We start from the raw sequence: 17,066 nt of genomic DNA, 5'->3' as shown, positions 1-17,066 counted from the left end.
TGGGGCTACATTCTGCTCTCTTTTGAAGTTCTTCATGTTGCTGTGGTGTTATGCTTCCTGTCTGCCTGAGCTGCATGCTGACAAGACCTCCAGAAAGAAACCAACAGCAAGAACCATCTTGTCCTTTTTCCTTACTTCTTTCTATTCATCTTTGGATATCTGTCTCTATCTTGAGTTAAAGGTAACAGTTCCCTTTTTATTTATGAGTTCTAGCCCTGAGATGCCCTTTTAAACGCCATACATCATTGCCTGAACTAATCCTCATTAACTGGCTAGCAAACAATCATACAGCAGTTTGCACAGTTTTAGTACTGCGAGACTTTGAATTCTATTCAGATTCATTTTCTTTCCTGGAGCTTGTTTTAAAAAGTCAGGACTGCATCTCTGACATACAGGCCGTGGGACTGTACTGCGTGATAAGTAGAGCTATGTTTGATATCATTTCCAAGCTCCTTAGAGAAGGATTGAACTTACTGCTTACTCACCTCTGGGTCTGAAAGTATCTCAGCAAATTTCTGGTAAGTGAAGGTCCCTGTCTGCAGGACCAAGTCTCCTTCCTGGTCAGAGCTCTGACCACAGAAGATCAGTAGTTTGTGGGCTGATGAATCGCACACCAGCGAGCGGACCTGTTGCCATGAGACAGCACTGTCACTAGTTTGATTTGCATTTTAAAAAGTTATCTGTATTCTTCAGCGTACAGAAGAGAGGACAACCACACAGAGAGTGAAAACAGTTCCAGGTGATATTAACGTGCTATTTACAAAGAGCCAAAATGTAAGTTTCCTATACAGGGAAGGCAGTTCCACTGCCCACCTGACGCAGCTCAGTGTCACGTTGTAATTCACATTAGGAAAGTAGGCCAGAGTTAAAATGTTTGGCGTTACATTGCCATGTCAGATTGGTGCATTCAGACTCTCATCAAACTAGAATGCTCAGGGTTCAGAAACGTTCCACCCTGTTTGTTGGGAAGCTCTACGAGCGCCCAAGAAATAATTAACACCAAACAATTCTAGAGGCGCTGACTGCTCCAGGAAGCGGCTCCTTCCCACAGGGCTGGGACAGGAGGAACCAACTGCTCCTGTGTGTCTCCTTGTGTAGCAGTAATCTCTGCCCCAGAATACTGGCTCACAGTACACATCTCGCTGGCAAACCAGAACATCTGGTGTCATCACATCCTGCAGCAGATTGGCAGCGTGGCTGAGGTCGTGCTAAATGTGATCATGATCTTCTGTGTTAAACATCAGCCAGGAATCTGACACGGAGGAAATCCCCCAGCACCAGGTTCTTACCTCAGACACAATGCTGTCCACATTGGGGTTTACCAGGATCACTGTCTCCAGAGTATCACTCCGGTGATGGAGGGTTCTTTGGCCTAGAAATAAAACAGGAAAAGAGAAGCTGGTAAGAAAACAACTGTATTCCAATGTTTAAGCTTCTTAAATTTCACTTCAACGTGACTTTGATTGCAAAGACACAACTTACATTCCAGACGCAATTTAGTAAACAAGTATGACAGACCAAAGCAAACCTTTTCAGGTAACAAAGAAAAAAAATCTTAGTTATGGATTAGCATAATTTGCAACTCAACTCCAGTGTGTTCTGAAGTTCACTGTGCCTGATATGTCAAACCACTGGCTTGTGCCAGACAGCTGCACTCCACACACTGACACAGATTGATTATCTCACCCAAACAGAAGTATTTTCATAGAATCTATGAATGGCCTGGGTTGCAAAGGCCCACAGTGCTCGTCCAGTTCCAACCCCTGCTACGTGCAGGTCGCCAACCAGCAGCCCAGGCTGCCCAGAGCCACATCCAGCCTGGCCTTGAATGCCTGCAGGGATGGGGCATCCACAGCCTCCTTGGGCAGCCTGTTCCAGCGCCAATCCGCCCTCTGGGTGAAAAACTTCCTCCTAATATCCAACCTAAATGTCCCCTGTCTCAGTTTAAGACCATTCCCCCTTGTTCTATCACTACGAACCCACATAAACAGTTGCTCCCCCTCCTGTTTATACGCTCTCTTTAAATATCGGAAAGCCACAATGAGAAAATTTTCCCTCATTGCATACACCATGGAGAGGTATCTATGGATGTTATCCAAGCTTTAGTCACCACGAGGTTTTGAAAACCAGCTGATGAAGGTGACTGCCAACTCACCCTTCACTGGAGTGGTGCAGCACTGAAACCAAATTTCTTGTCATTAGTAAGTTTCTTTTCCCCTTAGTGAGGTTTTGTGTATGTGCGTGTTTTCTTTAAACCCACACTACTAGAAATGAACTGCTGCTATGAAAAGATCTGGAATTCCTGCTCTGCTGTCTCTCTCATTGCAAACAGGCACCCAGACAAGAATCTGCCAAAGACCAAGAGCCTGGTAGTGCAAAAAGGCACTCGGGATGGGAATTACATGGAGATTTGGCAAGATATTGACATAACCAGGGCCCTGATCAGTTTTTTTGTTTGTTTGTTTTGTTTGGTTTTTTTTGTGTGGTTTTTTTTTTTGTAAGAAAGATCAGTGCCTGCTGTCCTGAAAGGGAGGGTTCTCAGGCCCAGAGCATGCTCAGTGGTGCACATGAGCATCCTATCCTTCCAAGTACCAGGTACCAAAGCGCTCCAGAGGCAATGCCAGCCCAAGGGCTGCAGGCAGCCTTGGGGGACAAGAGCAGCTGCAGGAGAGGGGCTATCTGCAGGACTAACAGGCATTGAAATACTGCTGCTCTTTGCCATGCCTGTCATTCAAGCCTAAGCAGCTGAGCTATCACTGCTGAGAGGGGCAAACAAAGCAGGGTTTGTTAGCATTCTGCTCACATCCTCCCACCCCATAGAGGAGCTGCCCCCTTCATACTTGAAAGAAAGAGTTCAAGCTATGGAACCAGCAGCTGTGGCAGATGGAAGGCACAAATGGTGCGGGGCCACGAAGATGATTAAGGGACTAAAGTGTTTTCATACGAGAGGCTGAGAGCATGAATGTTGTTTAGGCTAGGAAAAAAAACTGGGGGAGGGGCAAGGAGATTATCAATGTTTATAAATAATGATGGTAGGGAATGAAGATAAAGCCAGACTCTTCTCAGCGGTATCCCGTGACAGAACAAGAGGAAACAGGCACAAATTAAGAGACATGCTGTTCCATCTGAGGACAAGAAAACACTTTTTTACCCTGAGGGTGGCCAGATGCTGGAATAGCACATACAGAGAGGTGCTGGAGATTTCGGTTAGGCTGTGGAAGAGTTTTCCTTCTAATTTTTTAGAGGAGAAGCATCCACTGTCAGCCCAGTGTCCACACATACAGGAATTTGAAACTGACATCTGAAAATCAGGACAGCAAAAGTCTGAGCTCTGCCCAGCTGGCTGCACTGGGCAGGAGAGGCCTGCAGGATAAGGACGCTGTGCCTCAGCCGCTCAGAGGCAGCCCGGTGACAATGGGAAGAGATCAGGCCAGGAGGGCAGCACGTCTGCACTGGGCCACAGCACAGCCTTTTCTTCCTGAATGCCTTTCAGACCTACAGTTGCATGGATGCAGGCATGGCAGCCAAGGGAAGGCCAGCCATCCCAAAGCCCTTTGCTGGCTGCTCCCTCAGTACAGGCCTGCAGAAGAAGATTTAAACACTTGGGCTGGAGCATCCTTCTTACAAAAACTACAACAGAAATTAGTGGTGTTGCAACCAACACTGCAGACAGTAACTGAAAACACCCTGGGCCATTGCCATTGTCCATTAACTAGATTAACTAGAGCTCCATTATAGTGAAATGCACGCCTGGAAATCTCACCGCAAATGGGAGAACCCCTCATCTATATTTACTGTATGGAAAATATTCTCCTAAAGCTCATGAGAACTGCCATCTTCAGCTTGCCTGGAACAAACACAGGAACACCCCTATCCGACCACAGATCCCCATTCCCTGCTCAGCCCTCTCCAGTCCTGCTCACTCATTGCATACGTGAAATGAAATATCCTCTCCACCAGAAGCTGTGAGTAAATTTCATTAATATTGAAATCTTTGTTTCAGATGAACCTTCACTTTATGCATCCAGACACATTCTAATTAGTGCAGTTATCATAATGCCCACGCATTTCCAGAGAACACTTCTCTCCATCATAGCCCTGCCAAGACACAAACAGCCCAGTCTTTGCCATTAGTTTCTTAAAACTTGAGTTTCCCTGGACACCCATCACTAATTCCCAGAACTCCTCTATTTCTGCTCCAGCCCTCAGGAAGAGTAAGAGCACAAGTATCAAAACAAGAATGACACAGAAGACTCACAGGGGTGGCATTATTGCATATTTCATATTATTCCCTATTATATTTCATCACAACACAGCCTGACTTGAGCTTTGCACCAAATAAAGACCTTCAGTTAGAGCTATACAGCAATATCAAAATTTCACCCCGATGACACAATTAACTGTGCTATTACAACGAACTGGGAAGGTTTAATTATTACAGAGTGCTTAATCTTGTATTTTTTGACAGTAACTTTAACACGAGATCATGACGACTGCTCCCTTTAGTTGCATAAGTTCCTCGCAGTCATTTCTAGATATAAGCAACTGAGTCATCTGCAAATTTAGCCACCTCCATTTTCATCTCAACTCCTTTTCTTATCATTAGCCTACCCACCAACTTTGTACTTAGTACAAAATCATGAAGCCCTTGTATTTCACCGCTGGATGTGTCACAGACTTGGATGTACATTTGTTTTCTGTCTCAGCTAGTTTCTGACTCCTGGCATCAGTTGTCTTTTACTCACACAAAGCGCTTGCTGCATATCATATGTAAAATTTCATACATAAATGCCTCATTCATGACCTCACTGAAAGTTTCCAAGACAGAGAAGGGGTATTCTCCTCTTGCACAAGGATCACATTACTTACTATTGCTCAGAAGTAATGCACTTTCATTCTGAAGGACTGCAGAATGCATGCATAAAGCTTTTCTTCTACACGGCAGCCACCTTTTATACAGAAGTCAGCAGGAACTGCCCACAATGCATTACCCAATAACATCCCAGAGGTGACGAGCAACAGCTAGGCAATAGCAGAAGTGCTAGAGTTATTTCCAAGGGGCATTTCAGGACCCGCAGGCTGTATTCAAGCAGAGGGAGGAAAAGTCTATTTTCTTTTTCCAGTTTTTAAGGAGGATATGTATGTGGTGTAGAATCAGATTGGTTTTGTTCCAGGAAACCAAGCACCAAGACCTTGGCACTAGTATGAATTATCCATCCAGGGACATCTATGCATGCAAAGAGAGACCATAAGAGAGTGAAGGTCCTGACACCGCTTTTAGTGCTCAAGCGAAGAGGACCATGCAGGGAGGTCAGTCTAGGCTGGAGCGCTGTGCTGCGCTTTAAGGTCACTATGTCACAAATAGATCGACCAAGAAAGAGATGATCCTAGAAGCAGAGTGACAGCCCTGGAGGCCCTTGTGCTGCCAACATAGATCCTTGTATGTAAGGCGTATCGCCACTCTGACTGAAAGCACCCAGAAGGCCTGTTGCTGAACAGCAAAAGTCGGGCTGGCCTAAAGGCTATCTAGTATAGCTGCAGAGCTGCTGCTTTGCTTGCTTTCACCTTTCAGAACATCACATCTCAGATGTCAACCTGTTGATGATAGTTACAACTCGGTGGTATGACATAAGAGACCAATGGTCAGGTTAGCATTCCCAGGTTCTCATCTCATCTTTAGGTAGAGCTCTAAGGAGGCAGCTTTCCAGGGAGGCTGTGGTGAACTCAGCCAAACCCCAACAATCTGTGTATAAGGGCCAGAAAAACGATTGAAGGATGGGCATACCTCTGATGCAGGGAAAGCTGAAACAGCTGGGACTGTTTAGCCTGAAAAAGAGACCTCGTCAGTGCCTGCAGGTATCTGATGGGGGCACGCAGCCTGCGTTACGCAGCTCATAGGACCCTGGTATGAAGGGGACGTAGACTGTTCATCTGACCATAGACACCAATCCTGGCACATCCAGGGAGCATTCTTTATTCCTCTTTACCTTTCTTGTCTTCCTACACCCTTCGCTTCCTTCACCCCTGGGATTATTTGGGATTAATAGGTCAGGTTGCGCCTGTAAAGCAAACATCAGTAGGCCCTAGATTGTTCTTTGGGTCAGTTCCTTTTGCAGCAAAGAGCTGAGCCTTGGGACACATCATCTTCCTGATGCCCTGTGAAATAAAGGTTCATTTTTGATGACAGTCAAAGCATACAAGAGGGTTCTCAGGGTGCATACATTTGCATAATTAACATGAGCTACTGTGAGCTGAAAGGCTGCCATTTCTTCATTCTAAAATGGCGCCGTAACACTGAGGTGAGCACTGACTCTCATTCTGCAGCTACAAAGCCTTCAACTGCAGCTCCTTCAGTGCTCACAAAAAAAAAAAAAAAAAAAAATCCAGCCCCAACTGGGGTCCATTCAGAGAAAATGAAACAATATATTCATTCACAAATGCTCCAGAACTGAAACAAGAGCAGCAAGCTGCATCTCCTTGGGAGAGAGACAGATTACTGAGCAGGATCCTGCTTCCTATCCCCTCTGTGCAAACACACCTCCTTACCACCTACTGCAACACAGACCCACCCCTGCGCAAGGAAACCCCTGCATCGTTCAGAGAGAAGAGTAAGCATTCTTTCTGGAAGCAATGTCCTAAGCACTACACCTGACAGGCACACGGCTGCTGAAGCTCCTTCCTCCAGCAAGCAAACAAAACAGCATACAGCCAGCATGACCAGTTCTGGCTGGAGGAGATTTGGAAGCTCTGCCAGCAAGTCAGATGGGCTCAGGAATTAAAAAAAAAAAAAAAAAAAAAAAAAAAAGAAAATGGGAAGATCGCTTTGGCTGCCAGCACACACACCAGCAACTGCAAAGTCACAGCTCAGTGCTCCTTCACCTACAGGCTGACTGCTTCACCTGGGCATCCTTGCTGTACTGCAGCAGTCACAGGTGGGAGAGCTGTCTGCCCTCAGTGCAGGCTTTGATGCTTCCACAGCTGTGAGCAGAAACAGGCAAACGGTGGGCTGCCACAGCCCCAAAAGCACAAATAGGAGTTTGTTATGGAGCAGCATGAGGAAAGCTCCACACAGCTATCCTGCTGCCTGTATGCTCAGCTCAGAGCATGCATGAGGAGAATCCTCAATACATTTAACAAGAAATCACTCCACAGAGGAGTGGGCTGAGAAGACCTGAATGCCTGGTAGGGCATTTGTGGTGGATTCCAGAAAAAAAGGATTCTGGGAAAATTCTATTTTAAAGAACTGTCATTCCCTTTTTGGGGAGCAGAGGGAAGGAGCTGCTGTAAGCAGAACATCTCTGCTGCAGTGCCTGGCCCTGTGCAAGCAATAGCAACTGCCACAAACATGGCACATAAAGCAAAGAGCCATATCTCATTCTCATCTGACCTTTAGAGGACAAGCAGGAGTCTAGAAACTGCCAGCATCAGCCTGGCTGAGCGAAGTAGGCAGCTTCTGCTTCTGGGAACTCAGCCACGCAGAAAACAGCCACCTTCAGATTGTGAGTTACGGCCAGAATGCATCTCCACGCAGGAGGAAGGGAACCTGGGCAGCTCCTCAGATGCTGAAGGACAGAGCACAGCTCACAATCTCCATTAGCTCCCACAAGCTGTAAATTAGAGCCCAAAGCTGACACAGCACTTATGTAAAAAATCATTTTACTAATGATCTGTTTTAACTAATATTTTAACTTCAAAGCGAAATACTAAGTTGTTCAGATTACAACAGAATATTTACTTGAACAAAATATCAGCTAAAATTACTGATAAAAGCAGTTACTTTTTTTTTCTTTTTCTTAAAATAGTAGCAATTGCTGCTATTTTAAGAATATACATCAGTTTTCACTCTCTTTTCTCTCAAAAATTTGAGAAAATTCTTCTCAGGATATTCTATTTATATACATATAATCCCACAGAAAATCCCAGCTCCTCTTTCTGTCCAAGAAAACAGCTGTGTTGGGTTCAGCACACATTCTGATTGAGAAGACATAATAGGGTCACCACACTCCACCAGTTTAAAACTCTGTTCTTTCTTACCGTGATGACTTTGCTCTCTGGGTCACCTTTCTATTCCTCCTGACCGCCCCTCGCACCCTCCAGTTCAGCACTGCCCATGCCTACAACCAAGGCAATGCCATCATCCCAGCCCCGCTGTGCTGCAGAGAAGCATTAAGGAAACAGGAGGAGCACGGACGTCTGTCTCCATCCTTGCATCCATGGAGGGACACAGCCCATGAGAAGGTGGCACAGAAGGCTGCGCTTGGCCACTTCCCTCGGGAGATCGGCAACCTCAGCATGAGCCACTGCCTGCCCAGGAAGGAGCAGGGCCTCCCAGCCCCTTGGCTGACCTCAGTCTCTTCTGTACACACAGTGGAAATGCTCACTGGCACAGAGATGCAAACAGGAGCATCGCACATCTGTGTCCCAAACACCAGCCCACACGGTGAGCATCTTTGCTCCTTCCTTCTGCAGCTCTAAGTGTCATTTAAGCTTTCTAGAGTGACTCAGCAGCTGAGAATGATGAGGTACTGGTATCAGATAGCATGAAGTACTGTATGTGTGAGGTTTTACAGAAGTTTCAGGATAGTGTAACTACCAGAACATGTATAGATATGATCACCCTACTCTGCTCAGCACTTGTCAGGAGACAGCTGGAGTGCTGTGCCCAGGTATGGTCCCCATAGTTCAAAACAGTGTTTGGAGAGACTGGAGAGGGACTAAAGGAGGTGCAGAAAGATGAGGGAAAGGCTGGAGAACCTGCCCATGAGGGAGGGCTGCAGGAGAAAGGCTTTTTCACCTTCAGAGAAGGCTCAGAGAGGTCCTCATCACCGCATGCACAGTACATAAAGGGCAGCCACAGAGAGGACAGATGCTGTCTTCACATACGACCACACAGAGAGGACAAACGGCAACAGCTACAAGTTGCACTGGGAGGGCTTTGGTCCTAATGAAATAAAACTTTTTTACAATGAGAGAAATCAATCATCGGAACAGCCTCCTCAGAGATACAGTAGAATCCCCATCACTGGAAGTTTCCAGGATGCAGTTAGATGGAGTGATAGATTGTCTCATCCCTTTTCCCACAAAAGGTTGGACCTGATGATGTTTTGGTATCCCTCCCAACCTCTGTGACTGTGACTCTTAATATTAGGACACCGAATCACATAATGAGAATCATGGCAGCACTGAATTAAAACCCCGTGAACGTGGAGCAGTCAAAGCGTGAAATGAAATGATTATGGTAACACTAAACAGGACAGAGAAAGGGGGGAAAAAAAGCCTTAGTCAATGGAACTAAGCAGTCATTAGGGTCAGAAAACAACTTGGTGAAAGAACTAGACAGCAACAGTTTGAAAACAATGGGAAAGCACAGCACATTAAATGAGTTACTGTCAAAACCAGCAGTGTGGAGATCAACACAATGCAAGAGGGGCACAAACTGGTGTGAAGGAAAGAAGAAAAGTCTGGAATTGTTTCCAGAAGGACCGTTGCCAGGTCTGTCAGGATGGAAAGCGTGGAGGCGCACAAAGGAACATTCAGGTTTCCACTGGTGGATCTAAATGAAGGTGCTTAAAAACTTCCCTTGCCATAGTGCCACTTCTCAGCACAACTGACAGTGCTTTAGGGTAAGGACGGGCTGTGCAAGAGGAGTGACCGCCTTCCGACAAAACACCAAGAAGATGAACCAGCAACTAAGCAAGAGATGGAAGGGAAACATTTAAGGTATGGCAGGCAGTTGCCATTTGCTACATCTCAAGAGATACTCTCTCCAGTCAATTGCCTGTGCTTTACTGTCTTGCCTGAGATATTTTCTTGCCATCTACAGCTCCTCTCCCAGGCAACTTCTATTTCTATACTGTGCCAGCTATAGCAACCATCTCACTGCTTTTTAATTGCACATACTGTCTCACTTTTATGCTAAAGAGCAATTTGATAGCCCAGCCACTTTAGAACTGCTAATTGAAGGCAGATGTTCACTTTGGAAGCAGTTGCATCTATTTTCAGAAGTTACCATTCTAACCATTTGTTAAATGTCCCTCAGCTGGAAGCTGCACCACAGTTAAGTTGCATTAATAGGTAAGATGAACATTTTTTTCTTCTAATTTGCCAGGTGCAGAATCAGCCTGGAGAGATGCTGTTCCCTGCAGCAGCATTGCTGACTCAAGCTCTCCCTGCATCCTTGGCTGTGAAATAATGCAAAGTATTCACATGAATCAAGAACGCAGCTCCGCATAATGGCATTATTTCCATCTGTGAGGAGCTGGAGGTATAGCTTATGAAATGACTCCACTAAAGCCCCACAAAGAAACCCAAGCACACCTTAAAACATCGCACAACAGTCATCCTCACTCCACCACCCCCGGTGGACTGATAGATGGTCCCTTTGAGGAGATGGTCATCCTAAGAAGCTTTTCTTCTCTCTCAGCTGACTGTATTGAAGATGACCTGCTGAATGCAGTCTCTATTTAAGACAGTTATGAAACCACCTGCAGACTGCACGTACAGCAGTGATAAAGCACCAAAGCCTGCTTTCTGCCAGTGCTTGAGTAAAAAGCACCCATCCTCTGCCAACACCCCTCCTAGTTGCATTTTGGCTCTGCACTCCTGGATCTTGTTACCACTTTGTAAATTCTCTGCATGATCTGGATTCCTGGGATTTGATTCACAGCATGGAGTACAGTAATAATGAATATGGTACAGAAAGATACCTTAAAGGTTGCAGCTTCAAGGCCACCAGTCCATTCTGTAAGCAAATGCAGGGCTTGCCTGTTCAGAACGGAGAAGAGAAACACTTGAGAGAAGCCAAGGAGAGCCTGCACTGAGCTCACTGAAGTCGCGCTCCATAACTGGAGTCCCTTCTTCTTAGTGCTACCAAGCCTAGCCACACCTTTCAGTTTGCAGTCTGCACTGTGCAATCAGGGACTGCACTTACAAACCTGGGAAAATAAGGAGGACTGGAGCAGACCTCTGAGATCAGGAGCACATTCATCTCAGAGCCCTACAACTTGTTTGGCTCTCTCAGAGCTATGCAGGCACAGACCCCTTCCACAGTCCCACACATCCCATTTCTTTGAAGACCGCCTTTGCTTTAGAACATGGATGAGCGGCATGAAAGAATCTTCCTAACAATTAAAACTCCCATGCCATGCAAATCTAGCAGTCGGGATCCGAGTAAAAACACCCAGTGCTTGTACTCACCAGCCTGAAAGCTGCTTCTTCAAAAAGATGCCACATACTTATTTGAAAGTAATTTACTTCCTATGCAATCTGTAGAGTGCTCTCAGTTCCCCCCCCTCCCCCCCCCCCCAGTACCACAGTTAACTCTCCCACTCTGTTTAGGAGGCTCTTCAGAGCACAGAAGTAGCCAGACAGGAGGTGAATCGCTGACTGTGTGCCCGCTTTTCCTCCAAGATCAATATTAGTACCTGATGACAGGCTGACATTTCCGAGGCAACATTAAAAGCAAAGATATTAAGGGCCTTTTCCTTCCAGTTTGTTCCTCAATTATTTAAGAATTTGGCAATGGCACTTAGCAGAGAATGGCACAAACATGATGGCCACATCCCAGTGAAACAAAGGCAGTGGAAAAGCTGTTCAGGCAAAATCTTTTAACTGAATCTCTTAACCTGAAAGTTGGTAGATGAAACAAAGAGATCTAGACTTGCCAGTTACACTTCCATGCCTTTTTTTTTAAACCACCATTTATTTGTCCCTATGGCATTTGTGAAAAATAGCACCCAATATTTACGGCTTTAATTTTTTCACTGGAAGTCAAAATAGACTTTTCTCAAGACTACCGACATGGAAATACATTCCCCAGTGCACTGATCAGTGCCTGTAGATCAGTTCTTCTCCTCTTTCAACTTCCCCTCCAGAGCCTCAAAGTTCACCAAACTCACAAAAACATTTCTTGTACTGAAGAATGCTAAAGTCACACAAAATCTTATTCACCCCAACCTATTGTGAAAACAGGGCACGAAGGAGTTTCTGGTTAATCTTGCAAAAGATTTCACAAGAAGGCCCATAAAAGACATGTATAGAGAGAGATGTGCCTGTTATCAGAATGTCCTGTTGAACATTAAAGCCTACCCCACCTCTGACTCACACTCTTCTTCCCATTTGAGATTCTCAGCCTTCGTCCCTGGAGAGGCACCATTCAAGCATTTATTTCTAAAGTCTCATTTCTATCGAAACACAGAAATTGGGGTGATGATGCTTTTTTGGAATGTACAAGTGGATCCAAACTGTATTCCCCACTAAAAAAAAAAAAAAACACCACACAAAAAGATGCTAACTGAACACTATACTATCCATTTGAGGAATTGACCCAGCAAGCTTCAGAGGCTGTGAATCTCTGAGCTTACAAATGTGCTGGTCAAGGACACCAATGCTCATATTTATTTGTGGATGAAGCCTAGGAGGGGCAGAGGCTTCCTTACTAGTCATAACTAGCAGACACCAATTGGCCGCATGCGAGGAGACGGAAGCACAGCCTGAGTGGCTGTAAGTGGTGACTGCCCAGATGGCAGCCAAAAAGCACCAACTTGGATCACCTTCCTCTCCTACCCCACAATTCTCACAAAATCTGTTGAAATTCATCACCTTTAATATTCTATCAAACAAGAAAATGCTTGTTCTAGGCAAAGACAAAGTGCATAAATTTGTAAGAGGAATCCACAGAACTCATCCAAGCAGCTCAACTTCACTCAACCTGTAACCGTTTCAAGATTTTTGAGAGTAGGAAAAACAATCCTTTGTTCCTCCCCCTCCCCCCCCCCCCCCCGACTCATTTTTAAATATGCACATAAAGCTTTTTCTCTTCCCTCCCATTCCCAGAGATGATCCATCAGCCCAGCAACTGCTGTCTCCCAACCCTTCCCAGGTACTTCTGCATAGCAAACACTGTACACCTAGAAGGCACACCCCTCCATTTTGTCACTACTTGTCACTGGAACTGGGAAGTTCCGGTATGTAAGCTAGGACATCTTGTCTTCCATGTTTTCCCATAGCATCCTCTTTTGAAGGCCTGCAGGCCTCTCTCTCCTACCCATCAGTGGAAGCCTGTGATAATGCACACGGCGTACTGGACTGCGCTTGCCAAGTGGGCAGTAGATCTCTGACACACACCAAGGTATGCTGCTGCGTCCTTATTCGGCTGTTTGTTATTCTTCTGTGAGATACAGCTATCCCAGAGTTACCATGTATGCTTTGCATAAGAACACACACATAGGAGCACAAGGCCATGTCCCACAAAAGCTCGTGCTGAGGAACTCCTTTTCCACCCTCAGCCAGGTGCCCAGCCTCCCTCCTTCAGATGAGGTCCTCTGCAGTACTGGTTTGCAAGCGCAGCTTGCTCGCTTTCATCGAGAACAACCCATGCTGGCTAATGCTCACTGTATCCGTGAGCTCAAGTCCATCACGCAGCCCCATTTCAGCTGAGAACATCACTAGGGAGCACAGACAGAAGGAAGAACGGCAAAATGATGCAATAGGACATTCCTCTTATGGATTATCTCATCAGGAACAAAACTACTGCAGACCGGGCCTCAACAGAGCAAAGAAAAGGAGGGGAGAATAAAAGGGTTCCTAGCTGCTATACAACCGCTGTTTGCTGAAGGAAACATAAGGACAGACACACAGCCTGGATGCAACTGACCAGACAGAGCAGTCAAGGAGACAGGGAGGATACTGACCTTATGCAGCAAAAAGTCCCCTACCTCATCGGAAGAAACAGGAACCCCCATCATTCTGGAGAAGCGCCCAGCCTGCAGGGCTGCTCACAGTGGGACCGGAGATACTGGGAATAGAAGCAGCCGCATCTCTGAGATCAGAGTTTAAACTGGAGCTTGTTTTTTCTGCAGTCATAAGCCAGCAGGCACCAGCTGCAGAATTTGCCGCAGTGTGTGTGCGTGTTCCTGCGTGCGCGAGTGTGCAGCAGCCACGCTCCTCCCTCCGAGCTCACTGTGATAAATATGTCCCAGCTCCCTCCTCTTTCTCCTTCCTACATCACTGCGAGTCCAGCCCGACCACTCTCAGCCCCCACACACAGCAGCCCTTCTCTCCTCTATTAAGAAAGCTTTTGTTGGCATCACTGCTGACTTTAACTGCTCCCCTCGGTCAGTGAAGTTCACCTCTCCTCCCTCACAGCCACAGCAGCACTCAGAACAGAGATCAGAAGATATACCGACAATCAGCAGCCTGGTATGCCCAGCCCTGCACCAGCTTCTCTCTCTTTCTCCAAGCACCGTAGATAAAAAGCCCTATTTTAAAATGCTTCAATGAATATCAGCCCTAGCGTTCAGATGATTTAATCCTTTAATGAGATGTTCATTAGGTGCAATTCGAAGGGATGCCAAAGATATACTACAAAAAACACAGCACGTGTGTCACAGCACTGATGATGCACCTTCTCCCCACCTTAAAATGGGAGAAGCTGCCCTCCACAGCGGGGTGGGGGATAACAAAGGACTGCTCCCAGGAAAAAGAAAGTACTTTGCTGTTTTCACTTCTAAAGCAAGAAATGCTTCCCTGTAGCCTGCTAGGACAAACACCCACTTCATCGCCGGCCACATCCCTTCTCTGCTGCCCTAGAAAGACTGCATCACATTCTAAAAGATCCTTCCTCCCCCACCCAGCTGCAAGTTTGGATGCTTTGTGGTTTCTCATCCTGGAAGAACACAGCTTGGAGCAGCTCAGAGCCAGACTTCAGCTACTTCAGCGCTCCTCACGTGTGGGCGTGCAGCACCGAAGGGAAAAGGAACCTCAAGAGCGTCCCTGGACCTCTCTTCCCTCGAACCAGCGGTGAGGGTTAACAGCCCTCCCCCTCCCGCTAAGCACCGGCCACATTTCAGCATCAGTACTGGGTACGGCGTCAGCGGCTGTCACCGGGCCGGGTCCAAAGGCAGCGCCCAGGAGACGCCTCCGCCGCCCTCTCCCCTCTCGAGGCGCCCACCGGGGCGGGGCGCAGCGCCGCACCTCCCGACAAGCTGAACGCCCCTCCAGATTTTCTTCTGGATTCATCTCGATCCTTCCTTCTCCGCGCTGATGACACGAGAGCAGCAAACAGCTGAGCAGCCGTGGAATTCAGCCGGCTCCTACACTCAATCCGCGAGCAGCCGAGAGGGGCGATGTCCTCACACAGACCGTGAATCCGAGCTCCACCTGCGGCCGCCTCGCACTCCGGCCATCGGTTCTCCCCCCCGCCCCCCAGTGGTCCCCCTCCACCACCCTCCTCCGCCTCCCAGTGAGGTGAGCGCACAGGGATGGAAAAGCGCATCTCCTGCGGACGGCTCTACGGAGATATCCGCCCGCACAGGCAGCGGGCAGCAGTCCCAGAGCGCCGCGCCGGGCAGCCCCCCGGCAACCCTCCGCTCCCGGGCACCCATCGCGCAGCCCGGGCCGAAGGGCTCTCTTGGCAGCCTCAAACAACCCCCGACCGAGAACAAAGCGTTACTGCCCCCAACAGCGCGAGGGGCTTCTCACGGATCGCAGCCCGCAGCCTCCACTGCCCGCCCGAGCCACGGAGCCCCCGGGAGGGGCCGCGCACGTACCATCGTCTCCCGGCTCAGCGGCGGATGCCCGGAGAGCCGCAGCGGCGCGGACACCGGCGAGCTGCGGCGCGCAGCTGCTGTGTCAGGGCGAGCCGAGGGAGGAGCCGCCCGGCCCCCACCCGCCCGCATTAACCCTCCGTGCGCTGCGCCTCTCGCAGAGGAAAACGCTGCGCTTCGGTGCCCCACGGCCTCGTGCCGCTCCTGTGCTGAGAAAGGCCGAGTTCTGATCGTGACAATCTGGGCAAACGTGACCGCTGGAACTCGGCGCGCCCCAGAATACGTGGCAACAGACGGACTCCTGCACACATTTATCGTCTTAGCAGAATATTCTCTCCCCCAGCTGCTCACACTCGGGCTGCTCCTCACTGAGCGCCCCAGAGCAGGGGCGCTCCCCACCTCATCTGAGGGTTTGGATCAATTCAAGTAGTACCTCGCGCCTTCCTCCAGCTGCAGATCAGCTCTAACTGAGGAGCAGCAATAGGAGCCTTCAGGAGCAGCATCCTCTTACAGCCAGGCTGGCAATAGCCACGCCAGCAGCACGCCCCCACTATCTGCTTGCTGGTACACCGATGTGACAATGACAATTCTAAACCCCAGCGGAGTGATGAACAGAACTTGAATGAGTAATGCAAAAATACCAACAACCTTACCTCTGCAGATTACTTCCAGCACAATGTTCAGAAAATTATTTAAACATCTAACTAAGAACCTCGTAACTCATCTCTTAACCACTACCAGAGCCTCCGGCTCATTGGACCTGCAGGGCACTACACAGAGGAACTTCCTCGTCCTTGCCCTGCTGGGCTCAGGCTATCGGTCCAGAACCAGAGGACTCCATGGCACAAGTTACACTTGGCACAGGAACTGCCAGTAGTGACTTTTTTTCCATAACAAGCACTGAAACTACTACCAGCGTCCTGCTTGCCTTACACAAGATCTTATTCTTAAATTTTAAAATTAAGAAAGCTGGAGAGATCTTACCCACCCTATAGCAGGAAGCCATCTCACTGATCTTCCAAGGGCTCTCAGAGATAATGGAATGCTCAGGAATAGAAATATCACTGAATTTTGTTCAGATTTAAAACTAATGAGAACCTTCTCTTGGAGATTTTGGCTGATGCAAATCATCAGCAGGTATCTGTGAACCTCAGGGAAAACTATCGCAGTGGAATCTAATATCTGAGACCAATGCATGTATGTGCTCTAAACAGGTAACACATCTTCAACCCTATTTAAAAAGGCCAAAGATTAAAACTCTCTCAAGGAACAAATTTCAGCTTCACATTGACAAAAACAGCCCCACGCTATGGGAGCTGCCAAGTTGTTCCATTACCGCCAGCACATCCCAGCCTTCTGCCTGACAGCTCCGACAGCAAAGCAGAGGCACCACCACCTGATGATGCCAGCAAACCTCTGAATGAAAAGCATGGAACTCTCAAAGCACTGAATTCTAACCTTTGTTAGCCCACATTTCGGCTTCTAAGGTCTCCTTACAGAAGGCTATCAAAGTGCCTCTGA

General features: G+C 47.6%; 1 protein-coding gene across 1 annotated transcript in view; it reads right to left on the bottom strand.

The window, feature by feature from the left end:
* The window catches only part of MAP1A (microtubule associated protein 1A), a gene marked incomplete at both ends in the record, with an annotated part of 52,029 nt that overhangs the window by 12,620 nt on the left and 22,343 nt on the right, over positions 1 to 17,066 (bottom strand). The window contains 2 exons of the mRNA XM_079540683.1: positions 486 to 626; positions 1,290 to 1,372. Coding sequence (XP_079396809.1) covers positions 486 to 626; positions 1,290 to 1,372 — 224 coding nt within the window. The remainder of the gene's footprint in view (positions 1 to 485; positions 627 to 1,289; positions 1,373 to 17,066) is intronic.

The sequence above is a fragment of the Tetrao urogallus genome, assembly GCF_951394365.1.
Source record: "Tetrao urogallus genome assembly, chromosome: 11".
In the NCBI taxonomy this organism is placed as follows: domain Eukaryota; kingdom Metazoa; phylum Chordata; class Aves; order Galliformes; family Phasianidae; genus Tetrao; species Tetrao urogallus.
Note: the sequence above shows the minus strand (reverse complement) of the source record. Positions and strands in the feature narration are given on the sequence as shown.